Here is a 20366-nt window from a genome sequence, read left to right as displayed (position 1 = left end):
TGAAGGTGATTATCTTTAATAAGAAGAGATCTAATCACGGAAATTCGTAGCAATCAGAAGTCGATTCTGACACGGTCCCAATTTTCTACAGTGGAATCACATTTGATCGATGAACAAGGAAGCATAATTTGTCGTGATGATCCTGAGCTTCTGATGTGGTGGAAAAGGGACTAGCCTATAAGGTTAGCACTTTAACACTTAAGTCTGTATGAGAATGTGAATGAGAATGAATTTGAATATATGAGAAATGGTGCATTTCCCTTCTTAAATAAGAGAAGCGGTTGGCAAATGAATGCGTGAAGTGAGGCGTTGATCATAGTTTGCCTTCATGTAGATCTGGATGGTCAATAAGGTTCTCGTACGAGAAATTGTCTGCACATAGAGAAAAAAGAGTCTACCTATTTTTTTAAATAATTAACATTTTAAATTATTTTTAAACTTAAATTTCGTTAGCTGAATTGTTCATAATATAAAGTTGAGCTTATTAACTATTTAAATAATTCAATATTTTTAATTTAATGCAATTCGTTTTAAGTATATGATTCAATGAACCATATTTTTGTACATTTGTAGGATAGTAATGAATTTAATGAGAAGTTAGGAGGATAACAAATTATTTTGTCGGATTTATTTCTAAAGAGGAAGATAATATGTATTTTTGTGTGAAAGGAGAAGGAAGATGATATTATCCACTTAAAATAAGAGTATAGACTCCATAAATAAAAATCATAAAACAAAAAACAGACATAGATATTTTACATGTTGAGATTTTTTATTCAACTCCCAAACAAATTCAATGGAAGAACAAAACCAAAGAAAAAAACACAATAACATAGTTATTGATTAGTTTCAAGTGTACGAAAAACAATCTTAATATCAACACAATATCTGCTTCACTTTTTTGTGTTTTCAATTTACTCAAATCCAATGTTGCACTCTCACTTACACCATAATATTCACAATTTTCTCTTCCCAAATCTACCTGTTTCTCTCACCACACACCATTTTTCTTCACCAGCACCTCATCTTCCTAACTTTCTCCATAGACCAACAAGTAATTCTCACACTGTTTCAGCCATTAATCCTCTTCATCTTGAACTTTCTCCATGGCACACTAAATTAACCACAGCAAAAGTGGAGTTAGGCACCGTTTTTGAAGCTATAGATGACTCTTCTTTGTTCCAAGTAACTTTCAGTGTTGCTCTCAGTGCAGCCATTGCTGTGTTCTTCTTTCCCGCTATCCAGCGCCGCATCAAAAGAGCAAAACAATTGGTATTTGAAAATTTTGAAGATTATTAAAATAATAATAATTTTAATTTCTAAAAGACTAATTAATGAAGTGATTTTGTGATTTTAGAAATATAGGTCTTCTGGAGTGAAAAAGTCATCATTGAATAGCTCAAAAACTTCTAAGAAATCTAAGAAACGACCTTCACCAGATCAAGCATTGTTAGGAGCAATTATAGCTGGTATTATCGCAGTCATTCTCTATAGATTCACAACAACTATTGAAGCATCACTATATCGCCAATCAGTTTCAGATAATTTCTCGGTTTGTACATTATATCTTTTCTTCTGTTTTTTTTTTTTTCATCTTAATATTGAATTTAACACATTATAATCAATGTCTTGCTCAGGTTCGCCAGATAACAATCACCATAAGGTACTCATCCCTATAGAGAACTTAATATTTTTGTTTTATAAAGTGTTATCTAATTATAATGAAATATATATTTGTCTCACAGGACAGTAATAAATGGCTTGTGTTACCTTGCAACATTTGTGTATGGCATAAACTCTTTTGGTTTAGTGCTTTATTCTGGACAACTTGCTATCAACACCTACGTGAAGGGGTCATCAAGTAGGAAAAATAGTACTGAAAGCAAAATTATGGAGCAGTCGCTTTTATCAAGTTCATCGGATGAAGAAGATCAAAATCAAAATTCAAATAAGTCAAAGTAATCAAAGTTCATTTGTTGGTACTTTTTGGTTTTGTAGTAAATGTTTAGGGTCCTATTTATTATACATGTGCATAATGTTTGTAAATAAAGACATTATAGCATTTACACTAGTTTCCACAATTTTACACAAACATAATATATACGGTTTTTTTACCGAAATAACCCAGTTTTTCAAAAAAAATCCCAAAATACCCCACGTTTCAGAAAAATTCCCAAACAACCCCACTTTTAGGAGGAGGCACCAATTGAATTGGCGACTCCTCTTAAAAATTGCAGGTGCCCTAGCCAATCCAATTGGCGCCTATGTGTAATTTTTAAGAGGAGTCACAAATTCAATTGGCTACTCCCTTAAAAAAGCCTCAAATGACAAAACCTCCAACATGAAAGTTGTAGATCTTTTCAAGACAATGAATTTGGACATACATTTTGCATTATTTGGATTTTTTATGAGAAAGTTATGGGTAATTGAAGTTGGACTTCTGAGTTTTTCAACTATTATCTGACCTATAATGTTTTGTATTGTCGCATGTGTTTCTTTTAGAGTTATGAAATTTTGTCCAACATGAAAATTGAAGTAGGCATCTAAAATTTTGCAATTCACTTGGTCCCACCTCAAAATAATTAAAAATGAGTGAGTTAGGTCCTTGCGAAGTCGACCAAAAATTAGGATTTCTGTCAAAATGACCTATAATGTTTTGAAATGAATGATGAGCTTCCAAGTTTCAAATGGATTTTTTATGAACATGAAAGTTGTTCATATGGCGACTCTTCTTAAAACTTGAATGGAGGCGCCAATTGGATTGGCTAGGGCACCTGCCCTAGCCAATCCAATTGGCGCCTATGTGTAGGTTTTAAGTGGAGTCGTCAATTCAATTGGCGACTCCCTCATAAAATTCCTTTTTTGTATTATAAATAGATGCGTTGTGTGATCAATTGTTCCACAACTCATATAATCATTTGGCTATCATGTTTGGTGTTCGACGCCGATACGGTAAGGTGATTTATGCGAGAGACAAACCTCAAATGCTGATGCTGTTTTGGAACATCACCACGTTCGATCAACTGAAGAGGGAGTTGGTTCGATGGTTAGACGGGAAAATATCAGAAGGGGAAAAAATCAGAGGTATTGAGAGACTTGACAGTATCTTTGGTTGGGTGCGAATGAAGACTGATAAGGATGCTAGGGAAATGATGTTCGGTCGAGACGACATTAATTTGATTGTTGTAATCAGTTAGAATTATTTATGTTTTCAGATGTTTTGTACTGATGTTTGTTATGAAACTCGTTGTAACAAGAACTTAATGATATATAATGATTAATTGTTACAGAAATACAATGTTACAAAAAGCTTAAGATCTAGATGATGCTCCTTGATTGGGACAGTTGTTTTTGTTGTGTCCTGGTTGACGACAGATACTACATAATCTTATCATTTTATCTGTGGAATCCATCTCTGTTCGGATACGTGTGCTGTTTGGCCTTCCTTTCTTCTTTCTACGCATCTCTTCATTGTGCCAAACAATATCTCCTTCATATGGAGGCCAGTAATCCTCCATTGGTAGTACTGAGAAGCTTTGACTATATACATTCATGATGGTGTTGGCCTTGTACACATCAGATAAATGGTTGTAAGCGTTTTGACGAGTATAAGCGCATGCTGCAATGACATGGGAGCAAGGTATGCGGAAGGCCTGAAATTTTCCACAATCGCACCAACTTCTGTTTAGTCTAAGAGCGTAGGCTAAATTTGGTCTCCCCTCGTTGTTACCTATTGTTTCCTGGACGCTGAAATTTTGTCTATGACGGTCAAAGACTGTTACAGCGTGTGTCGTAGCTTTTATGCTCTCCTCTTTCATGACCTTCATGCAACACTCACTGAATACTTGTCCGGACATTAACACTGCACTCCATCTTTCACCTCTGGTTGCGAACATAGAAGCCAACCTATAATAGGTTGATCTTACCAAGGCGGTTATCGGCAGATTTCGAATTCCTTTAAAAACCCCGTTCATGCATTCCACATTGTTTGTTGTCATGTGGCCCCATCGACAACCACCGTCAAATGCTCTTGTCCACTGCTCTACTGGTATGTTATTTATCCATCTCCCTGCGTCTTCATTAGACAGTCTAATCTCATCACGATAATATTGAAATGACGGTTGAGTTAAAGCATACCCAGCATTCACCACCTTCTTACGAAGATTCTTATCTTTTATAGCACGCATGAAGTTTTATGCAATGTGTCTGATACAATAGACATGTGTAGAAGGAGGATCATGCCATCCGTTGTCATGGTTGTTGTAGGCACTCTCAATGGCAGCATGTCTATAAGAAATCAAACATAGATTGGCTTGTGGAGCCACATGCGTTCTGAGATGTCGAAGAAAGAAACCCCATCCACCAACCGTTTCACCTTCAACAAGAGCAAAGGCAATGGGAAAGACATTGTTGTTACCGTCTTGTGCAACCGCCATGAGCAAAGTACCCTTGTATTTTCCGTATAACCAAGTGCCATCAATTTGCAAGATAGGTTTGCAGAAAGCGAAACCTTTGATGCACGGATCAAATGCCCAAAAGAGACGATGAAATATTCTATTACCTGTAGCACAGGTTCCGTCTGGCATCATTGTTGGCACTATCTCCATAATTGCCACATTTCCTGGGACATATGTTTTTAGTGCCCATAAAAACCGTGGCAATTCGTTGAATGATTCCTCCCAGTTGCCGAAAACCTGTTCAACAGCCTTTGTCCTCGCAATCCATGCTTTCTTGTAAGATGAAGTATAATTATATGTTGTTCGGATATGGGATATAATTATACTCACCTTCACTGATGGGTCTTTATTTACCAATGGCAGAATGTCTTGACATATCAAAGTTGTGCTCAATTTACGGTGATCTTGTTCAACATTAGATGCAACACAACTGTGCGGTGGGTCTATTGAAGCGATCTCCCAGGAGTTATTTTTCTTCTTGTAAGACACAGCCAAACGAAACTTACAAAGCATGTTACGACATTCGATAACATACCTTCTAGAATCAGTGTGTTTCATTGTAAAGTCAGCAAAGTTGTTCATGTGGAATTTTTTGATTGCCAAAACACATTTTTCTTTTGGTACGAAACATGTCTCCCACCTTTAATTCGCCTACTGGTCTCGGATACGGATTATAGAAGACACTGTCGGATGTTTCATCATCGTGAAGATCCATATTTGTCATATGTTGAGGCGGATTGTAGACATGACTAGGAGGTATTGGTGGTAGTTGATCATCATCTTCATCGTCGTTGTTCAGCATCTGATCAACCTGTATCTCGATATCCTCTTCTTCTTCATCAACAACGTCGACTTCTACTTCTGCTTCTGGGTTGAGTTCATCTGACCATTGTGCATCATCTTCACCAGCTTCATCCTGATCGGTTAGTTGAGACTGTTGGGATGGTATACATGGTTGTAGAGTAATGTACAAGTCGATACAATTGTTGCCTGAGTGTTCATGACTAACAAACATGTATTCAACATCTTCATCGTCTCGTACCTTAAGGGGGAAAAACTTGCATTGACCATTCTAAAAAAATATTGGATTTTGATATGTGATCTTTGACACAATGCCTGATCCTATAAAGGATTGTATTCTTTTTTTCAAATGTAAAAAGGTTGCATTTCTCTTGATCGTGATTCTAATGGTATTAGTGTTTCGAAAACAAAAGCCATGAAGTTCAGACTCAAAAGTTTCACCGTTGCAGTGAACGTTGACACTGTATAATGATGAAGATGACATTGTGGAGATGAAAACTAAGAAAATACTGCAGATGAATGTGAGTGAAGTGTCTTGGATGTTGATAGTAAGACACTTAAATAGATGGTATCAGTGTGTCACATGCTAACTAGTTCTAAGATGATGTGTCAGTCATGCAAGACAGTGTGAGTTTATGTGTCAAGTTTGCAAGCTATCAAGAAGTCACTCTTCTGCATGCAGGAGACAAGACAGCCACGTGTCAGACATGTAAGACAGTTCTGAGATGATGTGTCAGTCATGCAAGACAGTGTGAGTCACACTGTCAAGTTTGCAAGCTATCAAGAAGTGACTCTTCAGCATGCAGGAGACAAGACAGCCACGTGTCGAACATGTAAGACAGTTCTGAGATGATGTGTCAGTCATGCAAGACAGTGTGAGTTGATGTGTCAAGTTTGCAAGCTATCAAGAAGTGACTCTTCAGCATGCAGGAGACAAGATAGCCACATGTCAGACATGTAAGATAGTCAGGAGATGATGTGTCAGTCATGCAAGACAGTGTGAGTTGATGTGTCAAGTTTGCAAGCTATCAAGAAGTGACTCTTCAGCATGCAGGAGACAAGACAGCCACGTGTCGGACATGTAAGATAGTCAGAGCTGATGTGTCAACCATGTAAGACAGTCTGAGATGATGTGTCAACCATGCAAGCCATCAAGGAGTGAGTCATCAGCATGCAGGAGACAAGACAACCATGTGTCGAACACCTAAGATAGTCAGAGTTGATGTGTCAACCATGCAAGCCTTCCATAAGTGAGTTGTTCAGCATGCAGGAGACAAGACAACCATGTGTCAGTCATGCAGATGGTGTCGCCAATTGGTTTGGCGCCTACACTTAAGGCTTGTACATGGTCGCCAATTCAAGTGGCGACCCCATGGAATCAGTCCTCGAAACCAAGCATTCAGAACTATCCTTGCATGCATGTCCCTATGGAGGCGCCAATTTGAATGGTGCCCCCTCTTTAGGATTGTACATGGTCGCCAAATGAGGTGGAGACACCATGCAAACACAAATTTTTATGCCCTCATCCATTTGCCTATAAATACATCCACTCCTTAAACACTTCTTCCACACCAACATTCTCACTACTTCCTCTACAATACTTCTTTTACAATTTGATCTTCAACAACATCTTCCAATTTCATCTACACCAACTCCCCAACAATATGTCTTTACTCACAATAGGCGAAGCACACAGAGGAACAATTGCAAACATCGCAACATATGTAAGTGTTTTCTTTTGTTAACTTTTTATCTTTCATCTTCACCAACCCCATTTTATTTTGAAATACCAACTTAGTCAAGTGTTATATTATTTCTATTATAGGATGTATCAAGGTTTCGAACTCGAGTCCACGAATTTGTCCCAATGGACCCGATGATTCAACCTTATGTTGAACTCGCCGGTTTTGGTCATATTAGCAAGATTATGTCTTGGTCTATAGATAACAAGTTCATTCTAGCCTTATGCGAAATATGGAGGCCAGAGACACACACATTTTGGTTTCCAACCGGTGAGTGTACCGTGATGTTAGAAGACGTCTACATGCTTTTAGGACTACGAATTGAAGGCAAAGTTGTTAATGGTAAGACCAACTATGCAAATTCAATTTGCATGGAGCTTTTAGACACTTATTTGTTAGATGATAATGCTAGAGGTCAAGGTATACTACTCTCACGCCTAAAGTCATATTATAATAGTTTATATTTAGATGAGCATTCTACCGAAGATGCTCGAATAATCAAAACTAGGTGTTACATTATCTTGTTACTAGGATCCTTTTTATTTCCCAAAGGTAGTGGTTCTAGCATGCATATTATGTACTTACCTCTACTTAGACATGTAGATAGAATAGGTAGTTACAGTTGGGGATCCGCTTGTCTAGCCTATCTCTATAGTTCGTTGTGCAAAAACTCCCACAAAGACACATCTACATTTTCTGGATGTGCTGTTTTGCTACAAGCATGGGGATGGTCAAGACTACCGTCTCTAGCACCGGTCAATAACAACCCTTTCACTTTTCCATATGCAAAAAAGTAAGTTGTTTTAATTGCTATATCTTTACTTACTTCCTTAAAATTTATTACCTCAAACTAATTTATTTTAACTTTTTGGTGTAGATGGTCGGCACGTGGTATGAGTTACAGCAGATGTCCGAGACATTGTATTACTCAGTATCGCAACCTGTTGGATCACCTTCGACCGACAAACGTAAGCAAAATAACTTCATTATTTCGTCATATTATGTTGACTTTTTCTACATTCATTAAAATCCTATCTTCTTTAACATTTCAGTTCATTTGGCGTCCATACCTTAATCTGGATCATGACCATGAGGTCAACGCTGAAGACACAGCCGTGTGGACATCATGCACACCGATAATACGGTTCACAACTGTGGAGATGCACAACACCGATCGTGTGAAGCTGCAGTTCGGTATGGTCCAGAATATCCCAGATCCCCCAGCTAGCCTAGGAGAATGGCATATGCGTAAAGTGAACGACCAATGGAACTTCAACCCTTGGCAAACCTTCGCAAGATCAGAGTGTCGCAAGTGGAAGCACTGTCATGACCATGTCTTAACTGACGCAGTCATGCCAAATGAGGTAAAACTAAGTCGTACTTATATGGCTTGGTACAGATCAGTTGGATTTCAATTCATCGTCGATGATATGTACCTCTACGACCCACGCCAGACAAGTTACACACAAGAAGGATCAACATCTAACCCCCAACAAGATTCTCAGCCCGGTTACTCACAACCCCCTATCCGTCAAACTTTCCGTTCCACAAACACACAAACATACAACCAAAACATGTCATTCACCCAACCCCAATACCAAGAACATACCCCATACCACCACCAACAAATGGACCATCAACCTCATACCGAACATCGCTTCACACCCACAGCATCATCCTACCAAAGTCGCCTTAGCCAAAACACTAACCGCCCCTCCTCCTACCGTAGCCAAGAAGCCCAAACATCACAAAACCAAAACATCCCACAACCCTATCTCTTCCAAACACCCCAACAAACTTTCCAACCTTTCCTAGACGCATCATTCACACCCATGTCTCCCTTCAACCGTCCCGGTCGCCCATCCATGAGTCAACTACACCCCCAACTTCTCTGGCATGGGTCATGAGCTCAGCTACGCCGGTACACCATCATTGAATACAGAAGACTATGTTGAGTTGGCTGAATACCTCAACGGATCTTCTCCTGTAGGAGGTAATAACGCTCCTGGCCCCTCAGATGAACAAACACCGGTGCAGAATCGTCAATGTGGGTTAGGGCCAAGGGTTAGGGTAGCTAGGGGATGTGGGACCGAAGGTCAGTTAGGTGATCCCGGTCATCACCATTAGGATTCTTTGTGTAAACTCCAAATTTTATTAATATCAAGTCGTATTATATCAAATTTATCTTTGTGTAAACTCCAAACACTAGGTTTCTTTGTCTAAACTCCATTTTGGCAAAATTCACATACACATGTTTTGACTGAAACCCTAATTTTGGGTCAACTACCCAACGACCTAACTCACTCATTTTTTATGATTTTGAGGTGGGACAAAGTGATTTGGAAAGTTTGAGATGTCTACTTAAATTGTTATGTTGGACAAAATTTCATAATTCAAAAATAAAAACATATGATAATACAAAACATTATAGGGCACATAACAATTGAAATGTCAAAGAGTCCAAGTTCAGGTGCCCATACCTTTCTCTAAAAAATGCAAATGATGCAAAATTTTAGTCCAAATTCATTGTCTTTTTATGTTGAAGGTTTTGTCATTTGAGGCTTTTATCATTCAAACAAAAGGGCTTGAAGTTGGTCCCTTTTGGCAAAATTCACATACACATGTTTTGACAGAAACCCTAATTTTGGGTCAACTACGCAAGGACCTAACTCACTCATTTTTAATTATTTTGAGGTGGGACCAAGTGCATTGCAAAATTTTAGATTTCTACTTCAATTGTTATGTTGGACAAAATTTCATAACTCTAAAAGAAATACATGCGACAATACAAAACATTATAGGTCAGATAATAGTTGAAAAAATCAGATGTCCAACTTCAACTGCCCATAACTTTCTCATAACAAATCAAAACGATGCAAAATGTATATCCATATTCATTGTCTTGAAAATATCTACAACTTTCATGTTGGAGGTTTTGTCATTTGAGGCTTTTTTAAGGGAGTCGCCAATTGAAATGGCGACTCCTCTTAAAAATTACACACAGGCGCCAATTGGATTGGCTAGGGCACCTACCCTAGCCAATCGAATTGGCGCCTCCTTGCAATTTTTAAGAGGAGTCGCCAATTCAATTGGCGCCTCCTCCTAAAGGTGGGGTAGTTTGGGAATTTTTCTGAAACGTGGGGTATTTTGGGAATTTTTTTGAAAAACTGGGTTATCTCGGTAAATTTGCCAATATATACTCGTGTAAGTATTTAAAGTAATCTAAGAGGAATGAATTGGATTTTTTTTCAGTTTTATGAACAATGACAAATGTTTATATTTTTTCGAAAATGAAAAAAATGATAAAATGCAAAAAGAAAGTGTTGAAAAAATAAAAGACATCAAGTATGGAAAACCTTGAAATGTAATTTTTCATGAAAATGTGTCACTGCTTCAGTGGTAAGTGGTTTAACACATTATCGTAACATGTTATAGTTGAAACTAAATCAGATTTTCAAAAATATTTGTGGATATAACCGGTTACAGGGTTTGAGTAACCAGTTACAGCTGAACATATTTTTCAAACTATTGAATTTCTCGTATGTGTGTAACCGATTAGAGTTGATGGAAACTGTGAAAATCACTTTGTAACCAATGTTAATCAAAATGCTTAGTTTCAAAAACACATTAGAATGTTTAGAGATGAAATATGCAGATTTTCTGAGCATCTAATATATTATTATATGCATTATTGTTACATATACTTTATGCTTGACCAATTCCTCAAAGTCCACTTGTCTTTTGTTGATAAATTGAATTCCAAGACTTGTAGCAAGAGATACTTGAAAGTTGGTGATCTATCTTTTTCCTTCTTGATAATGCAATTGATTTTAAGGTATTGTCTTTATCAAAACACATAACAATATTGTAGAAGCTTGTGTTCACAATCTCCCAATGTTTTATGATAACAAGCGATGCTACTTGAAATGTTGAAAGTTCTTTGATGCTTGATCAATTGCTCCCCCTATCTTTGAGATCTCTCCCTTAATTGATCCATAGGACGATTTATGAGACTTAACTTTTTTTTGCAAAATGTTAGAGTACATAGAAAAATACAACATATATTCTCCCCCTTTGTCATTATCAAAAAAAAGGGAAAAGATAAAAGCGATGAATATGCACATTGATCCATAAGGAGTCATATAATAAACATAACAATTTATAACTTAGACAGAATAAGAAACATGTTTTAAAGTTACATAGAAAAAACATCATAAAAACAAGAGAACACAATCATAATGACGCATAAGCATAATAGAATGTAACAAGACATAATTAGGACACAGAAAGACAGAAGACAAGACACATAATACATTTAATCACTATCTTCTTCCATCTCCTCCTCACAATCATTAAGGTTTTGGTTTTACTTGATGTTGGTTGTTTCGAGGAGGTCATGAAAGCCGACTGTGACTAGGTTTTCAATGGAGTGCATTTTCTCATATAGCATCTCATTAGAAACACTTCCTTCGGATAATGGGGCTGCTGCAGAAGAATCAACCTCTTTATGCTTGAAAATACCATTTTTGTCTTTAAATTTTCCCATGTTCTTGTTTGTTGCCCCTATGTTTATCTCATGCTCCTTAGCATTCATTTGAAATCTTAACTCTCCATGCAAATTAATTTGAAAAAACTGAAGGATCTTAGTAACCAATCTTGCATAAGGAAGGCCACCGGAAAGTTTCTTTTGGTGGAGCACGTGGTGCATTATGACATAAGTCCAATTTCACTTGTAACTTCTTATTCATGGCATGGATAATTTGAATTTCCGTATCATTTATTGGAAAATTATTTGAGTGTTTAGGCATGGGAATATAGGCAATGAAATGGTGAAGCATACAGTCGCTTGGAGAATATATTATTTGACGATTTTGAGCCAATCCAGGGTTGCATATATTATTTGACGGTTTGGAGCCGATTCAGTCGCATAGATAATTTTCATTTCGGTATCATTTATTGAAGAATACATTATTTGATTGTTTGGAGTCGATCCAACATTACGAGCTCCTTTGGCATAGATTTCTTGCTTAGTCAATATACTAATATTATAATAGTATATATTCTTCTTATAATTAGCCCAATCACGAGTGAAACCTTAACATATCCTTTATCCTTCATAAGGAACGTCCAAACGTTTTCCAAAATCTTCCATAGACAGCAGAATATATATCCCTTTCACATAAGACTTACTAATGCAACTAGTATATATAGATAGATTACAATAAAAAATTCAAACTAAAACAGGAAAGTAAGGACCAATAAAGTATGATTTTTGTTTTTCTTAATAAACAAAGTATTATCAACTTTACCTTTTTCAAATTTTCTTTCACAAAGAAAGTTGCTAAACCGGATAGACTAAGTCCTTGGTGCTTGCCTCGAGCCATAAATAGTCTTTCTCAACTTGTAGACATGTAAAGTATTCTTGAAGTCTTCAAAACCGGGAGGTTGTTTGACATAGAATTCATCATTGATGTATCCATTCAAGAAGGAACTCTTGACATCCATTTGGAATAACTGGAAATTTAATGAACAAGCATAAGCAAGTAATAAACAAATAGATTCTAACCTTGGAATCGGAGCAAAAATTTCTTCAAAGTCTATTCCTTCTTCTTGACTATATCCTTGAGCCACCAATCTTGCTTTGTTTCGAAAAATTATACCATTCTCATCACGTTTATTTTTAAACACCCATTTGGTACATACGATGTGTTTACCACTTGGCCTAGAAATAAGTTCCCATACTTGATTTCTTTCGAATTAATTTAATTCCTCTTGCATGGAAAGTATCTATTGATCGTCTTTTAATACTTTATCAATCTTTGAAGGTTCTATTTGAGAAATAAATGTCATATTCAAGTAAGCATCCTTGAGATTTAGCCTTGTTGAATTATCCATTTGATCATAGTGAGTTCTCCATTCTTGAGGTAGATCATTTTGATTTTGTTCTTGTTGTATATTTTCCTCTTTGTGTTCTATTTGATCAACATTATCATTCTTAGAAATGTCTTCCGTAGTTACTTCTAAAATATCATCATCCTCATCACACACAACTATATCCTCCTTAAAGGGGTTAGATTCATCAAAAGATACATCCATTGATTCTTCAATAGTTAAAGTTCTTTTATTATAAATTTTATAATCCTTACTAGAGAGAGAGTAACTAAGCAAAATACCTTCATCGAATTTTTTATAAAACTTACTAAGATTGTCTTTTTCATTCTCGAGGATAAAACACTTACATCCAAAAATGTGATAGTGAGCAATGTTTGGCTTTCTTCCCTTGAAGAGTTCATATGGAGTCTTTTTCAAGATTCGCCTAATGATAAATCAGTTGCTTACATAACATGTCGCGTTTACCGCATCTGCCCAAAAATACTTTGGTAGATTTAAGTCACTTAGCATGGTTCTTGCAAGTTTAACTAGATATCAATTCTTTCTTTCAACTACTCCGTTTTGCTGAGGAGTCCTTGGTGGGGAAAAATTATGAAATATGTCATCTTCTTCACAAATCGCTTCTAAAGATGCATTTTGGAACTGTCCACCGTGGTCACTTTTAATTGATGCAATCTTTAGTGATTTTTCATTTTTTACTTGCTTTGCATACTTCTTAAATGCTTTGAAAGAGTCACTTTTCTGCACTAAAAAGAGTTTCCAAGAAAATCTACAAAAATCATCAACAACAACTAAGGCATATACATTACCTTCAAAGCTTCTTGTTCTTGATGGACCAAACAAGTCCATGTGCAACATTTGAAGTGACCTTGTAGTTGCTATCACATTCTTTGGCTTGAAAGTTGATATGTTTTGCTTCCCTTTTTAACATGCATCACATAATTTATCTTTGACAAAGTTTATCTTTAGTAAACCAATCACAAGATTGAAAGTGAGAAAAACACAAGAAGGAGGGGGGAGGGGGTTGAATTATGTTGACTTTTTCTTTCTTTTTAAACTCTTGGTTAGATTCTAAGCACAAGTTATAGAATTGATTCAGTCAGAGGTAGGCAACAAATATGAACCGCAAGAAATAAGAATAACACATGGAGTTATCATGGTTCCTCATACAACTTGAGAGTAATCCAGTTCCCCTTGTCACTTCAAATATGAACTGCAAGAAAGAAGAATAACACCCGATCTTCCAGCCACAAATTTCAACACCAGTGTTTTAGATTTCACAACTGGCTCATCTCTATTCATTTCCATTTCATGGCTCTGAAGGTTGCTTATCAAACTTTCTAGACTCAACTTATTAAGGTCTTTATCCTCATGAATAACTGTGACCTTAGGTTTGAATTTCCCTGGATGACATCTCAGGATCTTCTTTATATGATCAATAATAGTGTAACTTTTGCTCAGGATCTGAAGGCCTGATACAAGAGTTTGAAACCTAGAAAACATGGTTTCAATATCCTCATGTTCCTTCATCCTTAACAACTCATAGTGTTGAATAAGAATATTTGATTTGGCCTCTTTCACTTGTTGGTTCACTTCATAAGTGGAACAAAATGGTTCAAAGACAGTCTTGGAAATAGACTTATCAGTGAGTTTTATGTATTCAGAGTGAAGTGTATCCTCAATCTGAAAACCTCTTAATCTGTGATGTTTTTTATACACTTTATTTTGAGATGGTGTAAGAGATATTTTGTCTTTAACCATCCTAACACCGTCGATATACAAGTCTATGCCATCCTCAAGCATGTCCCATAACTCATCATCAAGGCCAATAATTTAAGTATATATTATTCTCTCCCACCATTCAAACTGGGTGGAATCACCACTGGATGAAGGTGTTTTAGTATAATAATGATTTCTCTCATTGGCACTATAGTCATAAGAAACTGAAACACACACTATGATAATGCAAGTATATTTTTCTCAGGATCAATTACTATACCACGGTTAAGGGTAAGTACATACTTTTCTCTGATGCCATCTAAAGGTGAGAAAAATACACAAGAAGGGGGGTTGAATTATGTATCCCAAAAATTCGTTTCACTTCTGATACAACAAGATCAGATTCTGAACAAAGTTCATAGTATGATATCATAAATAAATATAGAAGCGAAAATAAAGTATTCAGAAGTAAATGCTAGTGAGACACAAAGAATATTCTAGTTCCTCTCCTTAATTGAGAGTAGTCTAGTCCTTTTGCCTTAATAAGAGATTTTCACTATAACCTAACAAGTTATAAATTGCTCAAGAAGACTCGCAAGAGACTTCAATGCTTAATCAACCTAGAAAGAGACTTTTGTTCAAGCAAACTTGCAAAAGACTTCTACTCAATCAACCTAGAAAGAGACTTATTTGCTCAAGTACACATACAAAAAACTTCCTTGCTCAAGCATGCATGCAAGAGACTTCATATACTTTAAACAAATTGCTTAGTAGAATAGGTAACCACTACACTTAGATACACAATCATAAGTATAGAAGTTGTGCAACAACCACAAAGGTTATTGACCTATTAATATTTCTAAAATAAACAAAGATAATAAATATTAAGATCTTGGCAATAACAGTTACAAATGAAATCTCGGAGTTATGCTCAAGATTCTGTAATGCGTTGTTGCACATCTCCTTCAAATCTTCAGCTTCCTTTTATAGAGGTAAAGAAATATTTGCTTGAGAGTTTGAAAACATGAGAAAACTTAGTGAAGAAGCATACCAAGAGAGACATTGGAGAGCGCATCTGGTTAGAAGCTTTATCCATTGAATATTGGCTTTGTTCACAGCACCTTGCAAAATATTAGGTATCAACCAAAAGGTAAAATAGATTGAAGAGGTCACATCACCATTCCTTGGGCCTTGCAAAACGAATCCCTAGTTGAATATGTCCAGAAATTTGGGGCTTTGATAAGACAAGACTGCTTTGGTATAGCATGCGGATCAGATGCTCTTCAACCTTTCAGAATTTGAGCTATCATCAGAGGCTAGGTCATGAGACCAGAGTCTGGACCATTTAGAGGAAGATGTGTTCAGAGGTTGATGAACCAATTTAAAGTCATCAGATTCTGATCAATCAGAACCAAATTAATATAGCTTATCCACACATGCTTTCAATTGAGATTAATTCTATGATTGTGATCTTTCACACTTAAATATATGTTAGCATACCCATTTGTTATTTAAATACTTTTTTATCATCAAAGTCTAAGAGATGTGAACAATCTTGTTTCAACATGGACATCTCTTGGTTGACCAAAAACTAGTTGAAGTGCTTGTGGTACTATTATTTTGGATTTTCGACACCAACATTAAATTAAAAAAATGCAATGAGAATCATGTAGTAATGATTTTGGTGAAGTCAAAATGGTTAACGATGGCCATGAGGATTTCAACGAACTCGATTTGTCGACAATGAGTCTTTACTGTGGTAGAAATCATAGTTAGACGAAGATTAGGAAGTTTTCGGACTTAGTGAATTTCAAAGTTTCCAAAGATATTCTCTACACAGTCGAATAAGGTGTAAATGGATAAGACCAAACGATTATTGAAAGTTTATCGAAGATGAAGGTTGCATGGAAGTGAAGACGTGACATGTTATTTTTAGTTGACCATTGTAGACGATTAACTTAGGATAAGTATATAAGTAGCATTCACTTTGAGTTTTAGGGGTCTACAATTGTATACAAATTCTACATAACTCAAAGTATTTGTGTGATTGAGAAAAGAGTTTCAGAATGTAAGTATGCGTTCCACTTTTTAAAAATTTAAAATCTTTTATATTCAAATCATTTTTTTGTATTTTCAGACACTTTATTTCTTCTTTTGCATTCCAAATTCAGTTTAAATTCTAGTTATTACTATCAAACTTTGCATTTTGATTTTGTTATTCTTTTCAAACTACATTTCGACATTTATGTCAAGATCATCTAAAGTTTATGATTAACACAAATATTTCCTGGGATCTTTTCGAGTTTAATCCCTTAAGTAAATTGAAACTTGTTTTGGTTTACTAAATTTCACGGTAAAAAAATTGGCACACATGGTGGGGCCCTTTATGTGTGAATTTATACTTGGTTTTTTAATTTTTTATTTATTTTTAATTTTCTAAATTTAAGAAACTTCTCATATTATGAGTGTGCATGAGATTTAGAGATTTAGGAGTGGTAGGATAACCAAAAGAGAAAGTAGAAACTCAATGAGGAGATACGTTAGGGAAAATGGTTAATCTCAAAAACAACAATCATGGAAAACAATCGAACAATAACACTGGGCCAGGCACTGTCACTACAAGTTTGACTGAACTAGCCGCCTCTATTTCTAGCACAATTACCACACCATCAACGATGGTTATGCCATCAAATACTTAAGAATGGATGGTATTTTCCCTTTCGATAACACAAAGTCACATAGTGACTCCTAGACCGATTATGGTAACAGACTTTAGGACTTTTTCCATTAGATTCACAATGTATATGTCGGGACATGAACAACCTTATGGTGTTTCGAAATCATTGATGGCAAGAATAACTTCTAACCCTTCGATGTTTTCTAACAATACTACGAATGCGTATTCACCAATATAGGCATCTGGCTCGGCCATAGGTGACCTTGGTCGAACTGTGCAGCCCCAAGTAGGGATGGGATTTGATTCCCAAGTAAGGCCAACACTTACTACAAATTATATGATGGTGATGAGATAACAGGTGGAAAAAAGTAACCATGATATGGTTAATATGCTTACTCAAAACATGGGTACCATATTTAACCTATTGATTTAAAATACGAGTCAAGGTTATCAATAGTTGGCAACTCAAATGAATCAAATTGCTGACTTCTTTAGCGCTCTGCCAAAGCCGGTTCGATCCATTGTACAACCCTAATTGGCTAGGCCAAGTGGAAATGAACGAATAGTCCTTGAGAAAAACACAGTGAATCAAGGACAATAATTTCTGCCCTAGACAGTCCAACATGGAGGCCTATAGAGGTCGAACGACCTCCAATTTTGGTAGTTAATCGAGACCAAGATGTTGACCAAGTGGTTTGTCAAGTTCGACAAGAGAATCTGTTAGGAGAAAACAATCTTCCAACCATAGTTGAAAGAATAATGGCGCAAAACGGTGTCAACATGGGTCTGCAGAGGCCAAATTGTACATCTCTTTTGTCGGAGTATGTTTTACAAATTAAACTCTCAATCGGATGGAAAGTCCCTAAGTTCACCAAATTTGTTGGTGATACTAATGAGCCCATAGTCGAACATATTACTCGATATTTGACTGTGGTGGGGGATATATCAAATAATGAGAACTTAAGGATGAGATACTTCCCTAGTTCGCTTACAAAGAATGCCTTTACATGGTTTACTACCCTTCCCGCACATTCCATAAATGATTGGTCTCGTTTTGAAAGGTTGTTCCATGAACAATTCTATATGGCACAATGTAAGGTCAGACTAAAAGAATTGTAAAGCGTCAAGCAAATGTTCGCTGAAATAATTAACGACTATCTTAATAGATTCCGACTATTGAAAAAAAGGTTCTTTACTCAAGTTCCTGAACATGAACTAGTCAAAATGGAGCCTTAGGGATTAGATCATTCTATTAGGAAGAAATTAGATACACGATATCTAATAGATATGGCTTAACTAGCGGACAGAGTTCGACAGGTCGAACGATTGAAGGCTGAGAAATCCATAGTGAACAAAGGTATGAAGGAATGAGTGGAATACGTCGATATGGAGACAGATACTTTATGTCATATGTCGAATACGACCATGTCGAAGAAATTGAGGTCAACATGGTCGAGTTAAAACCAGGTCCCCCGTATGTGTGTAAACTTCTTACACCTGCAAATGGGAAGAAGCCTTATGAACCTGAGAAAAATGATAAGTTCCCTAACAAAACCTATACCTTTGACGTGACGAAATGTGATTAGATTTTTGACTTATTGTCTGCAGATGGCTAAGTACTAGTGCCACCGGGCGCAAAAGTGTCGTCGTTATGTTTTACAAATTAAACTCTCAATGGGATGGAAAGTCCCTAAGTTCACCAAATTATACATCTCTTTTGTCGGAGTATGTTTTACAAATTAAACTCTCAATGGGATGGAAAGTCCCTAAGATTCCTGATATTTTTGTAAATATCATAATGTTCTAGGGCATAAAACCTCACAATATTTTCTTTTCAGGAATCTTGTCCAAAATGCTTTGAACAACGGAAGGCTCAAGTTCACTAAAGGAAAAGCTCTCATGAAGATTGACTCTGAACCACTGCAAGTCTGGGAAACCAATTTTGGTGAGCCTGTGGGAATCAACATGGTCGAGATCACTGATTTCGACATGGAGGCAGAGGATGAAGCTTTTGAAAGAAATGAGATTGAGGTTGTATATCCTAAGGATGGGGAAGGTCTGCTCGAATTCCTCCACCGGTGCAAAGTTGAGGATTTAGAAGTTATGTTGTTCCCTAGGTGCAGTGTTGTGTTTGACAAGAGGGCCACAAAGGAGGTGAAGAGTGTCCAGTAGGCGAAGTGGAAGAAAAGCTGGAGGAGGAACAAGCATAAGTTCTATTTTGACGGAGAGGGAGTCCCTCGGAAAAAAAAGCAGTTTCCTAACCAATAAAAAGGAAAGCCTCACAATTATGTGCCATAGTCAAATGCTCCCTAAGGGAGGTGGTCGAGGCATGTTGGAAAAGAGCATTTTGGTAACCAGAGGTGGAGGAATGTTGAAACGGGTCGAGACTCTTCAATGACCTATTAAGAAAAAAAATTAGGTATTAGAGATGTGCTCATATGGTATCAGTCACTATAACGGGAAGAACATGGTGTCAAGAACTCAATGGAGAAGATTTCATAGGAATAAGAAGGTGAATAAGGAAGCTGCTGAATCAAGAAACAACAAACCATACCAAAGTCGAGTAAGTGATCAGACTAAGAATCTAGTCGGGATACATTTGTTTTCCCCTAAACAAGTCAAGTTGAAGGGAAAAGAGAAGGAATAAGTACCATATAAGGAGGATGAATTAGTTACCGATAGCTTCGAGTTACGGTTGGAAGACGATTTCAATGTGATATGTAAATTTGTATCAATACTCCCAAGGGAGTATGATTGTGCCACAAAAGTTTCTGAACCAACGGTTTATGAGGAGGAGGAAATGATGAAACACAAACCAGTGTATTATTTCATAATGATCAACAACTTCATTGAGGAACAAAATTCATTTTTGAGAGACCTCACGAAGTAATGGAAAGTCATTTAAAGCCCCTTTTTATAAGGGAAAAGGTTGAAGATACAACGGTGAATAAAATTCTTGTGGATGGAGGGGTTGTGGTGAATCTGAGCCCCACTTTTTGCTGAAGAAAATTGCAAAATATGATACACATTTGAGACCATATAACATGGTTCTCTCAAATTATGAGGGAAAAATAGGCC

General features: G+C 36.5%; 2 protein-coding genes across 3 annotated transcripts; both read left to right on the top strand.

Moving 5' to 3' along the window:
• The first annotated feature begins 737 nt into the window (after nucleotides 1-737).
• Nucleotides 738-2071, top strand: LOC127128021 (uncharacterized). Of its 2 annotated transcripts, none has more exons than XM_051057281.1 (4): nucleotides 738-1272; nucleotides 1358-1552; nucleotides 1638-1663; nucleotides 1746-2071. In XM_051057281.1, exons 1-4 carry the CDS (start codon nucleotides 928-930, stop codon nucleotides 1960-1962), a joined length of 783 nt encoding a protein of 260 aa, XP_050913238.1. In that variant the 5' UTR covers nucleotides 738-927; the 3' UTR covers nucleotides 1963-2071. The 2 variants fall into 2 exon arrangements, with proteins under 2 accessions (XP_050913238.1, XP_050913247.1); XM_051057290.1 differs by having other exon boundaries at nucleotides 1751-1899.
• A 5489-nt stretch (nucleotides 2072-7560) lies between these two features.
• Nucleotides 7561-9053, top strand: LOC127115620 (protein MAIN-LIKE 2-like). The gene is made up of 3 exons (XM_051047122.1): nucleotides 7561-7793; nucleotides 7878-7968; nucleotides 8053-9053. The coding sequence occupies exons 1-3, from the start codon at nucleotides 7567-7569 to the stop codon at nucleotides 8905-8907; spliced, it is 1173 nt and encodes a 390-aa protein (XP_050903079.1). The 5' UTR covers nucleotides 7561-7566; the 3' UTR covers nucleotides 8908-9053.
• Nucleotides 9054-20366: the final 11313 nt, after the last annotated feature.

This window comes from Lathyrus oleraceus, chromosome 1 (genome assembly GCF_024323335.1).
Source record: "Lathyrus oleraceus cultivar Zhongwan6 chromosome 1, CAAS_Psat_ZW6_1.0, whole genome shotgun sequence".
NCBI lineage: Eukaryota > Viridiplantae > Streptophyta > Magnoliopsida > Fabales > Fabaceae > Lathyrus > Lathyrus oleraceus.
Note: the sequence above shows the minus strand (reverse complement) of the source record. Positions and strands in the feature narration are given on the sequence as shown.

Coding starts and splice junctions, on each gene's coding strand:
- LOC127128021 (XM_051057281.1), top strand. CDS start 928: ATGTTGCACTCTCACTTACACCATAATATTCACAATTTTCTCTTCCCA. Junction 1,273..1,357: donor TCAAAAGAGCAAAACAATTG/GTATTTGAAAAT, acceptor TTGTGATTTTAG/AAATATAGGTCTTCTGGAGT. Junction 1,553..1,637: donor CAGTTTCAGATAATTTCTCG/GTTTGTACATTA, acceptor TGTCTTGCTCAG/GTTCGCCAGATAACAATCAC.
- LOC127115620 (XM_051047122.1), top strand. CDS start 7,567: ATGCATATTATGTACTTACCTCTACTTAGACATGTAGATAGAATAGGT. Junction 7,794..7,877: donor ACTTTTCCATATGCAAAAAA/GTAAGTTGTTTT, acceptor TTTTTGGTGTAG/ATGGTCGGCACGTGGTATGA. Junction 7,969..8,052: donor ATCACCTTCGACCGACAAAC/GTAAGCAAAATA, acceptor TTAACATTTCAG/TTCATTTGGCGTCCATACCT.